Source organism: Anomaloglossus baeobatrachus, chromosome 1 (genome assembly GCF_048569485.1).
Source record: "Anomaloglossus baeobatrachus isolate aAnoBae1 chromosome 1, aAnoBae1.hap1, whole genome shotgun sequence".
Classification (NCBI taxonomy): Eukaryota; Metazoa; Chordata; class Amphibia; order Anura; family Aromobatidae; genus Anomaloglossus; species Anomaloglossus baeobatrachus.
Window position 1 is genome coordinate 948425264 of NC_134353.1, and position 17726 is coordinate 948442989.

Consider the following 17726-nt stretch of genomic DNA (forward strand, 5'->3'; position numbering starts at 1 on the left):
TACGCACATACTGCGCAACACACACACTGCACAAAACATACCTCCCCCCACAGCCACACAAACCGCGCAACACACACAGAACGCTACAGACACACAGCGCTCCACAAACAACGCAACACACACAACGCAACACACATACAACACCGCTCTCACACCCCCCCACCCAGACAACACCCAGACAACACCCAGAACATGTACAGCCCCTACACAAACACTTGGTAACTACACACAACAACATCTATATATAACAAAAATCATACATTAACTACACAATACGTAAATTCTAGAATACCCGATGCGTTAGAATCGGGCCACCTTCTAGTATTTAATAAGGAGCCGAGAACGAGCTGAAAGATCCGGCTCTTTTTGGTGAACGGAGCCATAAGAACCGGATCACTAAAAAGAGCCGGACTGCCCATCACTAGCCCCCAGGGCCCAGGTGAACGGGGAGGTATGCTGCGGAGAGTGTCATGCAGGGCTGGACCGGGCAGTAATGGTGTACTCACAGTTCCAAGGAAATTCACACAGAGTCCAGTGGTAAACCAAATTGCCAGTGACCGGTTGCCTCCGGCAGGTGTATTCGGGTCCCACACCCTGATGTAGCAAACAGGGGTCCCTTCCTCCTGCACTCATTGTGTCTTCAACAGGACTACTCCGCTTGAAACGGTGGAAGTCCACTCCCGGTTCTGTGTGTATTTGGCAGCTGTGGCCCGCGAAATCTGACCCTTGGGATCTCTGTGGGTTCTGGCGGACACCCTATTCCCCGCAATGGGCTTCAGTTTCGCTCTCTGAGCTTGCTGGTGAGACAAGACGGGGAACCTTGTCCCCGGCTGGCTGATTGACAAGGGGCTTGAAACCTTCCTCGCCCTAGGGTCCAGGCACCCCACTGTGCACGGCCTCCGGACCAGATTCCCTGTGTCGGCACCGGCGGGCTACAACCCTGCCCTGGTCCACTTAAGGTCTCCTGCGACCGGATCTCCGTTGCCTGTGGTCCTGTTTGCCGACTGCCACCTAGTCAGTAGTCTGGTAGTCCAGGGGCCCCAACCCCTGACTCCGCTGTCACTCCACACTCCTCTCACTTCAACTGTTAGTACTCTTCTCCTCACTTTGACTCGCTTGATCCTTCCCCTGACACCTCAGGACCCCTAGGTTGGCGCTCTTATCCGCCTGGACCCGTCCACTGGTGTGTCCCTATTGTCATGGGGGCTGACTAGGCCTCACTGGCTGGTGTTTGTACCTGGGTGTGGGTTGGTGGTATGCCAAGGAGGATGGAGTCCTGCACCTGGAAGATTTGTGCAGCCTTTGTGACAACCTGGTTTTGCCAGGGTGTCACAGTAGAGATCAGCGTAGCTTGGTACAGATCTGCTGGTTCAGGTACAGATTGGCGGGCCAGGTATAGACCGCTATTATAGATGGGCTGTCAGGACATCAGTGGCCGCGTCCTCTCGTGTGATCGCTATTATAGATGATCTCTCAGGACATCAGTGGCCGCGTCCTCTCGTGTGATCGCTATTATAGATGGTGTCAGGACATCAGTGGCCGCGTCCTCTCGTGTGATCGCTATTATAGATGGGCTGTCAGGACATCAGTGGCCGTGTCCTCTCGTGTGATCGCTATTATAGATGGTGTCAGGACATCAGTGGCCGCGTCCTCTCGTGTGATCGCTATTATAGATAGTGTTAGGACATCAGTGGCCGCGTCCTCTCGTGTGATCGCTATTATAGATGGTGTCAGGACATCAGTGGCCGCGTCCTCTCGTGTGATCGCTATTATAGATGAGCTGTCAGGACATCAGTGGCCGCGTCCTCCCGTGTGATCGCTATTATAGATGGTGTCAGGACATCAGTGGCCGCGTCCTCTCGTGTGATCGCTATTATAGATGAGCTGTCAGGACATCAGTGGCCGCGTCGTCTCGTGTGATCGCTCAGGATTTGAGTACACGACGTTTTCTTCAGCTGCTTCTGCTTCAAACTCCTCCTGAGAAAAACTCTCACAAGAATGAGCAGAAACGTTTCTATGTAAAAGCGACTCCTTCTTGTCTTCGCTCTTTTAGTGGTTTCTGGTCTCCAAAAACTGAGTAAAAAAAGTGACCCAATCCTTCTTCAAGTGTTTTCTGTTCAAAGCAAGAAATCGCTGGGACTAGTCCAAGCAGTCTGACTCCGGAGCGTCCTGCAGCCATTCCCTGCAGCTTCAGAAACTGCTAGAGGTTTTTTCATTGTATAATGCAGTAAGAAAAAAAATGCTGCAAATACCCCGGGAAGCACGAGGACACTAAAAACATAAAAAAAATGATTCGGAGACGACCAAACAAACACTGAAAATCACAGCGGGATCGCCAGCTTGGTTTACACATATTCTTCAGTCGGGGTTTCACCTTTCCTCTTCATCAGAGGCTTCAGAATAGAAGTGACCTCTTTTTTCCATTTAGGTTCCTACAATAAAGAATCTCCTGACAACATCTCTGAGTGAAATTCTAATTGATCTGTCAAGGATGAATAAGGACAAAGAGAAGATGGCGGAGGAGATATTACACCTCACCCTGGAGATAATCTTCCATCTTACTGGAGAGGTGAGAGGTTCTGATGTCATCACATTACATCATTATCTATGGGAATAACAGAGGATATGACCGGGGAGGTGAGAGGCTCTGATGTCATCACATTACATCATTATCTATGGGAATAACAGAGGATATGACCGGGGAGGTGAGAGGCTCTGATGTCATCACATTACATCATTATCTATGGGAATAACAGAGGATATGACCGGGGAGGTGAGAGGTTCTGATGTCATCACATTACATCATTATCTATGGGGATAACAGAGGATATGACCGGGGAGGTGAGAGGTTCTGATGTCATCACTTTACATCATTATCTATGGGAATAACAGAGGATATGACCAGGGAGGTGAGAGGCTCTGATGTCATCACATTACATCATTATCTATGGGGATAACAGAGGATATGACCGGGGAGGTGAGAGGTTCTGATGTCATCACATTACATCATTATCTATGGGGATAACAGAGGATATGACCGGGGAGGTGAGAGGTTCTGATGTCATCACATTACATCATTATCTATGGGAATAACAGAGGATATGACCGGGGAGGTGAGAGGCTCTGATGTCATCACATTACATCATTATCTATGGGAATAACAGAGGATATGACCGGGGAGGTGAGAGGTTCTGATGTCATCACATTACATCATTATCTATGGGGATAACAGAGGATATGACCGGGGAGGTGAGAGGTTCTGATGTCATCACTTTACATCATTATCTATGGGGATAACAGAGGATATGACCGGGGAGGTGAGAGGTTCTGATGTCATCACTTTACATCATTATCTATGGGAATAACAGAGGATATGACCAGGGAGGTGAGAGGCTCTGATGTCATCACATTACATCATTATCTATGGGAATAACAGAGGATATGACCGGGGAGGTGAGAGGTTCTGATGTCATCACATTACATCATTATCTATGGGAATAACAGAGGATATGACCGGGGAGGTGAGAGGCTCTGATGTCATCACATTACATCAGTATCTATGGGAATAACAGAGGATATGACCGGGGAGGTGAGAGGCTCTGATGTCATCACATTACATCATTATCTATGGGAATAACAGAGGATATGACCGGGGAGGTGAGAGGTTCTGATGTCATCACATTACATCAGTATCTATGGGAATAACAGAGGATATGACCGGGGAGGTGAGAGGTTCTGATGTCATCACATTACATCATTATCTATGGGAATAACAGAGGATATGACCGGGGAGGTGAGAGGTTCTGATGTCATCACATTACATCAGTATCTATGGGAATAACAGAGGATATGACCGGGGAGGTGAGAGGTTCTGATGTCATCACATTACATCATTATCTATGGGAATAACAGAGGATATGACCGGGGAGGTGAGAGGTTCTGATGTCATCACATTACATCATTATCTATGGGGATAACAGAGGATATGACCGGGGAGGTGAGAGGTTCTGACGTCACCACATTACATCATTATCTATGGGAATAACAGAGGATATGATCGGGGAGGTGAGAGGCTCTGATGTCATCACATTACATCATTATCTATGGGAATAACAGAGGATATGACCGGGGAGGTGAGAGGCTCTGATGTCATCACATTACATCATTATCTATGGGGATAACAGAGGATATGACCGGGGAGGTGAGAGGTTCTGATGTCATCACATTACATCATTATCTATGGGAATAACAGAGGATATGACCGGGGAGGTGAGAGGTTCTGATGTCATCACATTACATCATTATCTATGGGAATAACAGAGGATATGACCGGGGAGGTGAGAGGTTCTGATGTCATCACATTACATCATTATCTATGGGGATAACAGAGGATATGACCGGGGAGGTGAGAGGTTCTGACGTCACCACATTACATCATTATCTATGGGAATAACAGAGGATATGACCGGGGAGGTGAGAGGCTCTGATGTCATCACATTACATCATTATCTATGGGAATAACAGAGGATATGACCGGGGAGGTGAGAGGCTCTGATGTCATCACATTACATCATTATCTATGGGGATAACAGAGGATATGACCGGGGAGGTGAGAGGTTCTGATGTCACCACATTACATCATTATCTATGGGAATAACAGAGGATATGACCGGGGAGGTGAGAGGCTCTGATGTCATCACATTACATCATTATCTATGGGAATAACAGAGGATATGACCGGGGAGGTGAGAGGCTCAGATGTCATCACATTACACCATTATCTATGGGAATAACAGAGGATATGACCGGGGAGGTGAGAGGCTCTGATGTCATCACATTACATCATTATCTATGGGAATAACAGAGGATATGACCGGGGAGGTGAGAGGTTCTGATGTCACCACATTACATCATTATCTATGGGAATAACAGAGGATATGACCGGGGAGGTGAGAGGTTCTGATGTCACCACATTACATCATTATCTATGGGAATAACAGAGGATATGACCGGGGAGGTGAGAGGTTCTGATGTCACCACATTACATCATTATCTATGGGAATAACAGAGGATATGACCGGGGAGGTGAGAGGTTCTGATGTCACCACATTACATCATTATCTATGGGAATAACAGAGGATATGACCGGGGAGGTGAGAGGTTCTGATGTCACCACATTACATCATTATCTATGGGAATAACAGAGGATATGACCGGGGAGGTGAGAGGTTCTGATGTCACCACATTACATCATTATCTATGGGAATAACAGAGGATATGACCGGGGAGGTGAGAGGCTCTGATGTCATCACATTACATCATTATCTATGGGAATAACAGAGGATATGACCGGGGAGGTGAGAGGCTCTGATGTCACCACATTACATCATTATCTATGGGAATAACAGAGGATATGACCGGGGAGGTGAGAGGCTCTGATGTCATCACATTACATCATTATCTATGGGAATAACAGAGGATATGACCGGGGAGGTGAGAGGCTCTGATGTCATCACATTACACCATTATCTATGGGAATAACAGAGGATATGACCGGGGAGGTGAGAGGCTCTGATGTCATCACATTACACCATTATCTATGGGGATAACAGAGGATATGACCGGGGAGGTGATGGACTCTGGAAATGTCTGTAGTGATATTATTAATGTCTCCACACTCAGGATTACGCAGTAGTGAAGACCTCTAGTGATCGCTGTCAGGCCCCTGTGTCTGAAGGACGGGGAGGAACCCTGAGCCCAATCCCGGGGCCTCCACCTCACCCCCGGATACATGAGGACATCAATGACCAGAAGATCCTAGAACTCACCAACAAGATGCTGGAGCTGCTGACTGGAGAGGTGACACTGCTGGGAATGCTGGGACATTATACAGGACGGCACTGGAGGATTCTGGGTGATGACGGTATCATTGTGTTGTCAGGTTCCTATAAGGTGTCAGGACGTCACCGTCTATTTCTCCATGGAGGAGTGGGAGTATCTAGAAGGACACAAGGAGCGGTACAAGGAGGTGATGATGGAGGAGCCCCAGCCCCGCACATCACCAGGTAATAGACAGGACTGAATACACCCGGCCTATAATTATCTGTATGTAATAATGATGTCCGTCCTGTCTGTGTCTCCTGCAGGTCTCTCCAGTACGAGGACGACCCCAGAGAGATGTCCCGCTCCTCCTCCTCCTCCACAGGATCCTCAGGTAGATGGAGATCCCCCCTATGATGTGTAGACGGCTGTGACCTCCTTGTGTTCAGTCTTGTTTTCTCCTCCAGTATTAGATGTTTTATACTTGTGTAATGAGAGCGGTGGAGACGGCAGGATCACAGCTGACCACAGGCCTCACATGTCCGGATCTTATCTCCATTATTCCCGGGGACTTTTACAATATTTTGTTTTGCAGCTTTTGGATCTGGATAAAGATCTGCACAATATTAATTCTCCAGAGAGAAATGTGAGGGGCGATCAGCGGAGTAACGAGGAGATTCCTACAGATCACCGCCCCGGTGAGTACAGACCACCCAATAACGCACACAAGTCACACATTCCTATTTTCCGCTCTTTGCTGTGTCAGTTTCTCCAGCGGTATATTAACCCTTCATGTAAAATACACATGAAATATGAATGAATCTATGATCCCGATGCAGGTGATAACACGGGATGTGCAGTTATGACCAGTGTCACTTTAAGTGGTAACTGTGGAGCTTCAATGGATCCCGGTAATTCTGAGATTGGTTTTATGTTACTTTATGTTAGTTATGTTATGTTAAGAGTGTCTGACATTTTAGGATTACATTTGTTTTTTATGGTAGTACTTCAAAGGAACAGCTGCAAACAATCACATATCACCCTAGCCTAAAAACATGAACCCTTAATTCCCAGCTCACCAGATAAGGAACTTGTAACCATTATTAAAGGTCCCGTCACACACAACGAGATTGGTAACGAGATCGCTGCTGAGGCACGGTTTCTGTGACGCAGCAACGATCTCGCCAGCGATCTCGTTATGTGTGACACCTACCAGTGATCAGGCCCCTGCTGTGAGATCGCTAGTCGTTGCCGAATGGTCCAGACCATTTTCTTCAAAGGCGATGTCCTGCTTGGCAGGATGCATAGCTGTGTTTGACACCTACCAACGACCTCCTAACATTGTCCCAACGCCTGCCGAGATAGTTTTACAGGTCGCTGATCGTTACTGCGTCGTTTATAAGGTCTAAAGGCCGCTTTACACGCTGTGACATCGCTAGCGATCGCACCCGCCCCCGTTGTGCGTGCGTCACGGGGAAATCGCTGCCCGTGGCGAACAATATCGCTAGTACGCGTCAGACGCACATACCTTCCTAACGACGTCGTTGTGGCCGGCAAACAACCTCATTTTTAAGGGGGCGGTTCGTGCGGCGTCACAGCGAGGCCACCAATAGAAGCGGAGGGGCGGAGAGCAGCCGAAGGAAAGTGACGCCCACCTCGTTGCCGGAGGACGCAGGTAATCTGTTTGTCGTTCCCGGGGTGTCACACGTAGCGATGTGTGCTGCATCAGGAACGACGAACAACCTGCGTCCCAAAAGAGCCACGATATTTGGGAAAGGAACGACGTGTCAACAATCAACGATTTGTGCTGTTTTTTGGATCGTTAGCGGTCACTCGTAGGTGTCACACGCAACAACGTCGCTAACGAGGCCGGTTGTGCGTCACGAATTCCGTGACCGGGGCCTTAACTGTGTGACGACTTACCAGTGATCCTTATCAGGTCGTATCGTTGTCGGGATTGCTGGTAAGTCGTTGTGTGTGACTTGGCCTTTAGTCTAGATTAGACTTTATTTGACCCCGAATAACTCTTTATCTTCTGCCCTATTGTCCAGACAGGAAAAGCCTAGATTAACAAAGTCTGGAGGGAATCGCTGATGCTCCCCCTCTTCTTACTTCAGAATTATGAGTACAGAGAGTTACAATTACTTATAATATCCAGCTATTAATACGAGACTGAAATTCCTATAATGATACTTATAATGAATTCAGACTATTGAATATTAATATGGGATTAAAATTCCTACAACACAGGGGTCTCAAACTCGGCTGGGTGTATGGGCCGCACAGAGGAAAAAAATAATTTGTGGGGCCTCATTCTTTGCCGGACAAAGTGACATTTTTATTGGTACCATATATATTTTTTACACCCCTTTGGATCACTGGTTTTGAACATTTTTCACTTGTTTATTATAACAAACATTCATGTTCTTTGTTTAAATAAATATATATAAAAAAATTATGGTAAAAGAAATGTCATGCCTTATTTTTATTTTTTTCATTTTTTTACATTTTATCCCTCTCATGTAATTAGTAGTCTTACAATTGAGACCATATAGAAACGTTGGCCAACATCTTTTAGTAATGTTCACCATCTTGTAATGTGTCCATCCTTGCCCCATCCTATAGTAATGTTCCCCATCCTTATCCCCAGCCTATAGTAATGTGCGGGTGGGAGCCATCGCTTTTTCAGAGTCTTTGTTCTACCAGTAACGTGGGACCCCCCCCAATATTTCCAGTGTCAGATGATAAACCTGAGTGGCAGCTGGTATTGGGGTAATTTAGGGGTTTTCTTGGTAACATTTTGGGGTACAGAACATTTATTGATCACTTTCAGTATAAGGCTGGGATCACATTCTTGTGTCCTGCGCTGAGCACTTACGTCGGGGTTTCCGTGTAAATCCCCCCAAAATGTGACTCAGACGAAACCATCAACAGAACCACTCACTCTAATGAGGCAGATGGAGACAGGTTGGACTCCGTCTGACGTCTGTTTTATTGTTGTCCATCTTTTTCAGTGCACAGAACTCTGGTCATCCACATTTGTGAGCTTAAAAGACTCCTAAAATGATGGGACACCGGCTAAAAAGAGACCAGATGGAGTCCAACGTGTCTCCAACTGCCTCATTATAGTGAGCGGTTCTGTCGGTTTTCGACTGAATTTCGGTACTGTTGGCCATATAGAATAAATAACGTGACCGTTTTATAGTTTGGGTCGTTCCAGATGCGGTAATACCAATTGGGTGTACTTTTTTTTTTTTTCTTCAGCATGAAGGCTGTGATGTTAGTTTTCGCAATTTGTGTGCACTTTTTTTTACAGTTGTTTTTTTTTTAACATTTTTACGTATTTTATTTAAATATCTTTATTTTTTCACTTAATCCCACTGTGGGACATAAATATATTTTACTGGTCTCATGCACTGCAGTACTCGTGTACCACAATGACGGAGACTTGTCAGTGTCTGACACAGCCTGTTAGATCCAGCTCATAGCAGAATCTAACAGGCCACTGTACCCTGGGGGCATAAGATAACCACGGGGGACCATGGCAAAGATCATAATCTCAGGGAGGGCGGCAATCCTGTGAAAGGGATGTGTATCACTTTTCTCCTGCACTACAGTACTTGTGTACCAATGTGGCGGAGACCTGTCAGTGTCTGAGAGCCTGTTAGACCTAGCTCATAGCAGTATCTAACAAGCTACCATACCCTAGGGTCATCAAATGACCATGTGGTACCATGGTAAAGATCATAATCTGAGGGAAGAGGGAAATCCTATGAAAGGGAGGTGTTTCAACCCCTTTTTAACTATTTTGATACCGCTGTCGGTATTTAAGGGGTTAATCGGTTCCAATCAGTTCCAAAACTGGTCGGGACTGTTTCTGCAGGGAGTGAGCTATCGTGTATAGCTGTCACAAAACAAAGGAGAGTGAGCTCTCAATTCCAGCTCACCAGTTAGATGGAAGTCCGGTCAGATGGTACACGGAAAAAAATCTTCGCCATGACACTAGGAAAAACGAAAAAGTCCAGTACGACATCCAAAACATAAAACTTGTTCTTCTTTATTAATACATGTTAAAAAGGTTAAAAACCTGGACAAGGAACGCGTTTCGGAATATGCTTCCTTATTCACAGTCCTACACAAAGTAACATACATGATTCATTTAAAAGGCAAGGGAGGAGGAAAAAGGGAGGGGGAGCACAGAAATGATGTCATATGTTAATGATCCGCAAAAAAAACCCCAAACAAAAAATACATGAAAAAAACCATTTTATCAGGCTCAATATAAATATAATAAATCATTTTTAAGATTTAAGCCTTGTGGATATCTTGTGTGCATATAATAAATCCATTTTGCCTCCTGATAACGTAGTATTTTCTTAATGTCGCCACCTCTCTTAGGGAGTTTAATTCTTTCAATGGCGTTAACTGTTAAGCTGCTACAATCCCCATGGTGTTCTTTTAAAAAATGCTGTGAAGCCCCTGACAGGCTTCTAGGTGTTATATTTGCGGCATCATAAACATGTTCTGATATGCGACGCCTCAATGTTCTTAAAGTACTCCCAATGTATTGTTTCTTACATGATTCACATGATATTAAATATACTACATTGGAAGTACCACAATTGATTAATGAATTTATATTGTAGCTTCTACTCGTTGCAAAAGATACCATAAGTTTTGTGTTTTGCATGAATTTACATAAACCACAATTTTTTTGGCCACATTTGACTGATCCTGTAGTTGGTAACCACATAGAATCGCTCACAATACTAGAATTATGAGATCTGGTATTATGATCACTTGGGGCCAGAGTGTTACCCAAAGATTTGTTATTTCTGGAAACAAATCTAACCCCCTGTTCCAAGATTTTATTAAGGGTGGGATCAACTGACAAAATCGGAAGACATTTTTTATGATGTGTATAACACCATAACAATCCTTACTATATTTAGTAGAGAAAACTGCCATTGTGTTACTAGAGGAATCATTCAGCTGAGATTTATTTTCCAAATACTGGCTTCTCGATTTCAGATCAGTGTTTATTTTTGCTCCTCTCTCAATATTCTCCTTAGAATAGCCCCTATGTTGTAGTCTTCTACTGATTATATCACATTCTTTTAGGTAAGTGTCGTAAGCACGTATGAATTCACCAGCTGGTAAATTAGAGGTGATGTGCTTTGGGTGGCAGCTCCTAGCGTGTAACAAGGAGTTACCTGCTGATTTTTTTTTTCGATACAGACTACACGCCATCAAATTGTTGTCTGAATTACCCTCCAGAAAAAGATCTAAAAATGCAATGCAATTTTTATGTTGTTCAAATGTGAAAAAGATATTACAGGGGTTGTTATTGATATAATCAATAAAGTCAAAGACGTTCTCTTCAGGGCCACGCCAGATAACAAGGACATCATCTATGAATCTTAAAAAAACACCAAGGTTTTCACTGAAAGGATTGGAAATATCAAAAATAATTTCTCCTCCCACCAGCTCATGTAAATATCCACCAGAGACGGGGAGAATTTCGCTTCCATTGAACATCCTCTATTTTAGATATCAAAATCATCAGAAAACATAAAAAAAAATATTTGTAGCAAAATTTCTGTAGCAGTCAAAATACATTTTTGCAAATCTGGCGAATAGTTACTGTATCTTCCCATCTGGTATTTGAGGGCAATAAGTGCAGGATGGTGAGGGATAGATGACTACAATGACTGCACGTCACAGGTTATCCATCTATAATTACTTTCCACTGGACATTATTCATTACATTTAATACGTGTTTAGAATCTTGTAGAAAACTTGGAGAATTTTGCGCTAATGTTTGTAATCTTTTATCTACCCACTCTGAGAGATGTTCTAACAGTGAATCAATTCCTGAAACTATGAGGCTATATCTTCATAAACACCTCTATTTCATGCATTGCCAAAATGCATAAAGGAAAGTTTCCTCCAATTTTCCACCCCATAGTTTCAGGAATTGATTCACTGTTAGAACATCTCTGAGTGGTTAGATTAAAAGATTACAAACATTAGCAGGATGGGGGTATATAGCAGGATGGAAGGGGGTATATAGTAGGATGGATGGGGGTATATAGCAGGATGGATGGGGGTATGTAGCAAAATGGGGGTATATAGCAGGATGGATGGGGGTATATAGCAGAATGGATGGGGGTATATAGCAGGATGGATGGGGGTATATAGCAGGATGGATGGGGGTATATAGCAGGATGGATGGGGTATATAGCAGCATGGATGGGGGTATATAGCAGCATGGATGGGGGTATATAGCAGCATGGATGGGGGTATATAGCAGGATGGCAGTATATAGCAGGATGGGGTATATAGCAGGATGAGGGCAAATACCAGGATGGCGGTATATAGCAGTATGGGGGCTATACCAGGATGAGGGACATATACATAAGGCAGGAGGATAATTACCAGGATGGGGTACCTTAGTAGAGAATTTGGGGACATTACCCCATAACAGTGTCAGCAGCAGATCCTCACCCCATAGGTGTGCCATGACCACATTTTTTGCTTAAAATTTTATTTTCCTATTTTCCTCCTCTAAAACCAGGAGTGCGTCTTATGGTCCGGTGCGTCTTATAGTCCGAAAAATATGGTACTTGTTATCTGGCGTGGCCCTGAAGAGAAAGTCTTTGACTTTATTGATTATATCAATAACATTTGAACAATATAAAAATTGCATTGCATTTTTAGATATTTTTCTGGAGGGTAATTCAGACAACAATTTGATGGCGTGTAGTCTGTATCGAAAAAAATCAGCAGGTAACTCCTTGTTACACGCTAGGAGCTGCCACCCAAAGCGCATCACCTCTAATTTACCAGCTGGTGAATTCATACGTGCTTATGACACTTACCTAAAAGAATGGGATATAATCATTAGAAGACTACAACATAGGGGCTATTCTAAGGAGAATATTGAGAGAGCAAAAATAAAAACTGATCTGAAATCGAGAAGCCAGTATTTGGAAAATAAATCTCAGCTGAATGATTCCTCTAGTAACACAATGGCAGTTTTTTTCTACTAAATATAGTAAGGATTTTTATGGTGTTATACACATCATAAAAAATGTCTTCCGATTTTGTCAGTTGATCCCATCCTTAATAAAATCTTGGAACAGGGGGTTAGATTTGTTTCCAGAAATAACAAATCTTTGGGTAACACTCTGGCCCCAAGTGATCATAATACCAGATCTCATAAATCTAATATTGTGAGCGATTCTATGTGGTTACCAACTACAGGATCAGTCAAATGTGGCCAAAAAATTGTGGTTTATGTAAATTCATGCAAAACACAAAACTTATGGTATCTTTTGCAACGAGTAGAAGCTACAATATAAATTCATTAATCAATCAATTGTGGTACTTCCAATGTAGTATATTTAATATCATGTGAATCATGTAAGAAACAATACATTGGGAGTACTTTTAAGAACATTGAGACGTTGCATATCAGAACATGTTTATGATGCCGCAAATATAACATCTAGAAGCCTGTCAGGGGCTTCACAGCATTTTTTAAAAGAACACAATGAGGATTGTAGCAGCTTAAAAGTTAATGCCATTGAAAGAATTAAACTCCCTTAGAGAGGTGGTGACATTAAGGAAATACTACATTATCAGGAGGCAAAATGAATTTATTATATTCACACAAGATATCCAGAAGGCTGAAATCTTAAAAATGATTTATTATATTTATATTGAGCCTGATGTTTTTTTCATGTAGTTTTTGAAATTTTGATATAATGTTTCATGGTGTTTTGGGGGTTTTTTTGCGGATCATTAACATATGACATAGTTTCCTGTCTGTTCTCCCCCTCCCTTTTTCCTCCTCCCTTGCCTTTTAAATGAATCATGTATGTTAGTTTGTGTAGGACTGTGAATAAGGAAGCATATTCCGAAACGCGTTCCTCGTCCAGGTTTTTAACCTTTTTAACATTTATTAATAAAGAAGAACAAGTTTTAGATTTTGGATGTCGTACTGGACTTTTTCGTTTTTCCTGCTGTACTCATGTACCACAGTGCCGGAGACCTGTCAGTGTCTGACACAACCTATTAGACCCAGCTCATAGCAGTATCTAACAGGCTACTGTACCCTGAGGTCATAAGATGACCACGGCAAAGATCATAATATTGGGGGGGAGGGAAGGGGGTGGCAAACCTGTGAAAGGGAGGTGTTTCAACCCCTTTGTAACCACTTAGATACCACTGTCAGTATTTAAGGGGTTAATCAGCCCCGATCTGCTCCAAAACTGATCAGGACTGATTCCGCAGGGAGTGAGCTATCATGTATAGCTGTCATCTGTTTTCGGCCACGGGGGAAAGGTGGTGTCAGTAGGGAATTTCCAATTTCAGACTGCTGATCTCCTAGTTCTCCTGGAGATAAGCCACCAGCCACCATGTCAGTTGCACCTTTCTTGTAGCGGACACAGGAGAGCTTAGCTAAGCGAGCTCCCCTGTGTATGGGAGACTCATCTAAGATGTCTATCGACTAAATGATCTAGAAAAAACAGATTTTCATTTTAAAATGTTTAACACAAATTTCAAAATGTATTTATTTTTTTTTACAGATAGGTCTGGCATTATACAACTTAAATATGAAGAGCAAGACATTCCAGATTTTTCCTCAGCCCTTTACTTCCGAGATCTGTCATCTGATCCTTTTAAACAATCTCCTGATTCAAAGCAGAATGTTAATCAAAACGAAAGTCACATGAGGGATGTTCTATATGAAAGAGTTGAAACAGAGGAGAAGCCATACTCGGGTCCGGAATATAGCAAATATTTTACTCAGAATTCATCAGTGGTTGACCATCAGAAAACTCACACAGAGCAGAAGCCTAATTTATGTTTACACTGTGGGAAATGTTGCAGAAGTAAATCAACTCTTGCCGAACATCTAAGAACTCACACAGGGGAGAAGCCGTTTTCTTGCTCAGAATGTGGAAAATGTTTTGTTCACAAATTTGCTTTTGTTAGACACATGAGAATTCACACAAGAGCAAAGTCTATTTTATGTTTAGAATGTGGGAAATGTTATAGCAGTAAATCAACTCTAAATGATCATCTTAGAGCTCACACAGGGGAGAAGCCGTTTTCATGTTCAGAATGTGCAAAACGTTTTACTCGGAAATCACAGCTTGTTGCACATATAAAAACTCACACGGGTGAGAAGCCATTTACATGTTCAGAATGTGGGAAATGTTTCACCAAGAAATCAGATCTTTTTAGACATCAAATAATTCACACAGGAGAGAAGCCATTTTCTTGTACTCAGTGTGGAAAGTCTTTTAACCAAAAATCAATTCTAATTGTGCATCAGAGAACTCACACAGGAAAACCATTTTTATGTCCTGAATGTGGAAAATGTTTTATCAATAAATCAGGTCTCTTTAGACATCAAGTTACTCACACTGGGGAGAAGCCATTTCCATGTTCAGAATGTGCAAAACATTTTACTCAGAAATCACAGCTTGTTGCACATATAAAAACTCACACGGGTGAGAAGCCATTTCCATGTTCAGAATGTGGGCAATGTTTTACTTGGAAATCACAGCTTGATATACATCTAAATACTCACACAGGGGAGAAGCCATTTACTTGTTCAGAATGTGGGAAATGTTTTAATCGGAAAACACAGCTTGTTGCACATTTAAATACTCACACGGGGGAGAAGCCATTTACTTGTTCAGAATGTGGGAAATTTTTTAATCGAAAAACACAGCTTGTTACACATTTAAACACCCACACGGGAGAGAAGCTGTTTACTTGTTCAGAATGTGGGAGATGCTTTGTTCACAAATTTGCTTTTGTTAGACATCTGAGAATTCACACAAGGGAGAAGCCATTTTTATGTTCTCTATGTGGAACATGTTTTAAGAAAGAGTCACTTCTTACTGCACATCAGAGAACTCACACAGAAGAAATATGTCCACAAATCAAATCTCTATCCAAACCACAAATAGAATCAAGATAATATATACCAGTCATGGCGAACCTTTTACAGGCCAAGTGCCCAAACTGTAGCCCTAAATCCATTTTTTTCTCCGAAGTGCCAACCAATCCTATTATATAAATAATTGATTGTAACCTTACTTTTTCCGTCTTCTCTTCTCTTCAGCAGGGGGTATCACGCTCATGCATTCTTACCACACATTGAAGCTGAGCCCCTGCCCTTTCCAGACACAGCAGTTGGATTGATCTTTCTGGAAAAAATTACAGCATATTAGACAGATATTTTAGCATGGAATGCAATCAGATTTCACCCTGTAATCCACATCTACATTTCAAAGTCTGAACATCCTGAAATCCCATAAAGACGTACGAGTTGCTCCCCTTCCCTTTCATTCTGCAGTTCTCTCCCCCTTCCTGGGCCACTTCCTAGTAAACATGTCCCCCATCCTGATATATATTTCCTACATTCTGGTATATTTGTTCACATCATGGCCCCATCCTAGTAAATATTCCCCATCCTGCTAAATCCACCCCATTCTTGGTAAATGTACCCCATCATTGTAAATGTATCCCATCCTGGCATGTTCCCCCATGCTGTTAAATGACCCCATCCTGGTAAATGTACCTCATCCAGGCATGTTCCCTTATCCTGGTAAATGTGCCCTTTCCTGGTAAATGTACCCCATCCTGATAAATGTCACCCTTCCTGCTAAATGCTCCCCATCCTGGCATTTTTCCTCATCCCGGCATGTTCCTGTTCCCCCTATCCTGGCATGTTTCCCCCAATTCTGGTAAATGTATCCCCCATACTGGTAAATGTACCCCTTCCTGGCATGTTCCCCTTCCTGCTAAATGTACCCCATCCTGGCATGTTTCCCCCATCCTTGCAGCCATGTTTCCCCCATCCTTGCACGTTTCTCTCCATCTTTGCACGTTTCCCCCATCCTTGCAGCCATGTTTGCCCCGTGCTCTGTCTGTTTGCCCCGTGCTCTGTCTGTATGCCCCGTGCTCTGTCTGTATGCCCCGTGCTCTGTCTGTATGCCCCGTGCTCTGTCTGTATGCCCCGTGCTCTGTCTGTATGCCCCGTGCTCTGTCTGTATGCCCCGTGCTCTCTGTATGCCCCGTGCTCTGTCTGTATGCCCCGTGCTCTCCATGTATGCCCCGTGCTCTGTATGTATGCCCCGTGCTCTGTATGTATGCCCCGTGCTCTGTCTGTATGCCCCGTGCTCTGTCTGTATGCCCCGTGCTCTGTCTGTATGCCCCGTGCTCTGTCTGTATGCCCCGTGCTCTGTCTGTATGCCCCGTGCTCTCCATGTATGCCCCGTGCTCTGTCTGTATGCCCCGTGCTCTCCATGTATGCCCCGTGCTCTCCATGTATGCCCCGTGCTCTCCATGTTTGCCCCGTGCTCTCCATGTTTGCCCCGTGCTCTGTCTGTTTGACCCGTGCTCCCATGTTTGCCCCGTGCTGGCACTGTCGCCCCACACCTTGGCACAGCCGCACAAAAATAAAAAAAAAACTCACCTTCTAGCACCCGCTCCACCACGCGGCCACAAGACGCCGGCGCCGCCTACTGACGCTCCTCCATCTCCTAGGCAACAGGCCTGCGGCCCAGGAGAGGAGGCGTGTCAGAGGGAGGAGAGATGTCTCCTCTGCTAAACACCACTTTGAACTGCTGGCACGATCACATCAGCAGTTTAAAGTGGCTCAGTGTGGCAACAGCGCGCATGCCAGCACAAAGGGCTCTGCGTGCCCAGTCTGGCACACGTGCCATAGGTTCGCCATCACTGATATATATTAATACAGAATATTCTATACACATGATTGATAAATATACAGTATATAACTGTTCCCTATCGTCAATCAATAATAAACTTTGCTTTACAACTTACACCATGCTTCTATAGGGGCTTGTCTACCTGTTGGTACG

General features: G+C 43.8%; 2 protein-coding genes across 2 annotated transcripts in view; both read left to right on the top strand.

Moving 5' to 3' along the window:
• The window catches only part of LOC142258443 (uncharacterized), a 263726-nt gene that overhangs the window by 206955 nt on the left and 39045 nt on the right, over positions 1 to 17726 (top strand). The window contains exons 7-8 of the mRNA XM_075331089.1: positions 6416 to 6518; positions 14415 to 15814. Coding sequence (XP_075187204.1) covers positions 6416 to 6518; positions 14415 to 15814 — 1503 coding nt within the window. The remainder of the gene's footprint in view (positions 1 to 6415; positions 6519 to 14414; positions 15815 to 17726) is intronic.
• On the top strand, positions 5618 to 6244 carry LOC142303520 (gastrula zinc finger protein XlCGF66.1-like). Its single transcript, XM_075344954.1, has 4 exons — positions 5618 to 5629; positions 5683 to 5859; positions 5942 to 6065; positions 6147 to 6244. The coding sequence occupies exons 1-4, from the start codon at positions 5618 to 5620 to the stop codon at positions 6242 to 6244; spliced, it is 411 nt and encodes a 136-aa protein (XP_075201069.1).

Excerpts from the sequence above, each read along its gene's own strand:
- LOC142303520 (XM_075344954.1), top strand. Across the intron at positions 5,860-5,941 it reads TGGAGCTGCTGACTGGAGAG|GTTCCTATAAGGTGTCAGGA; the intron begins GTGACACTGCTG and ends TTGTGTTGTCAG. Across the intron at positions 6,066-6,146 it reads CCAGCCCCGCACATCACCAG|GTCTCTCCAGTACGAGGACG; the intron begins GTAATAGACAGG and ends TGTCTCCTGCAG.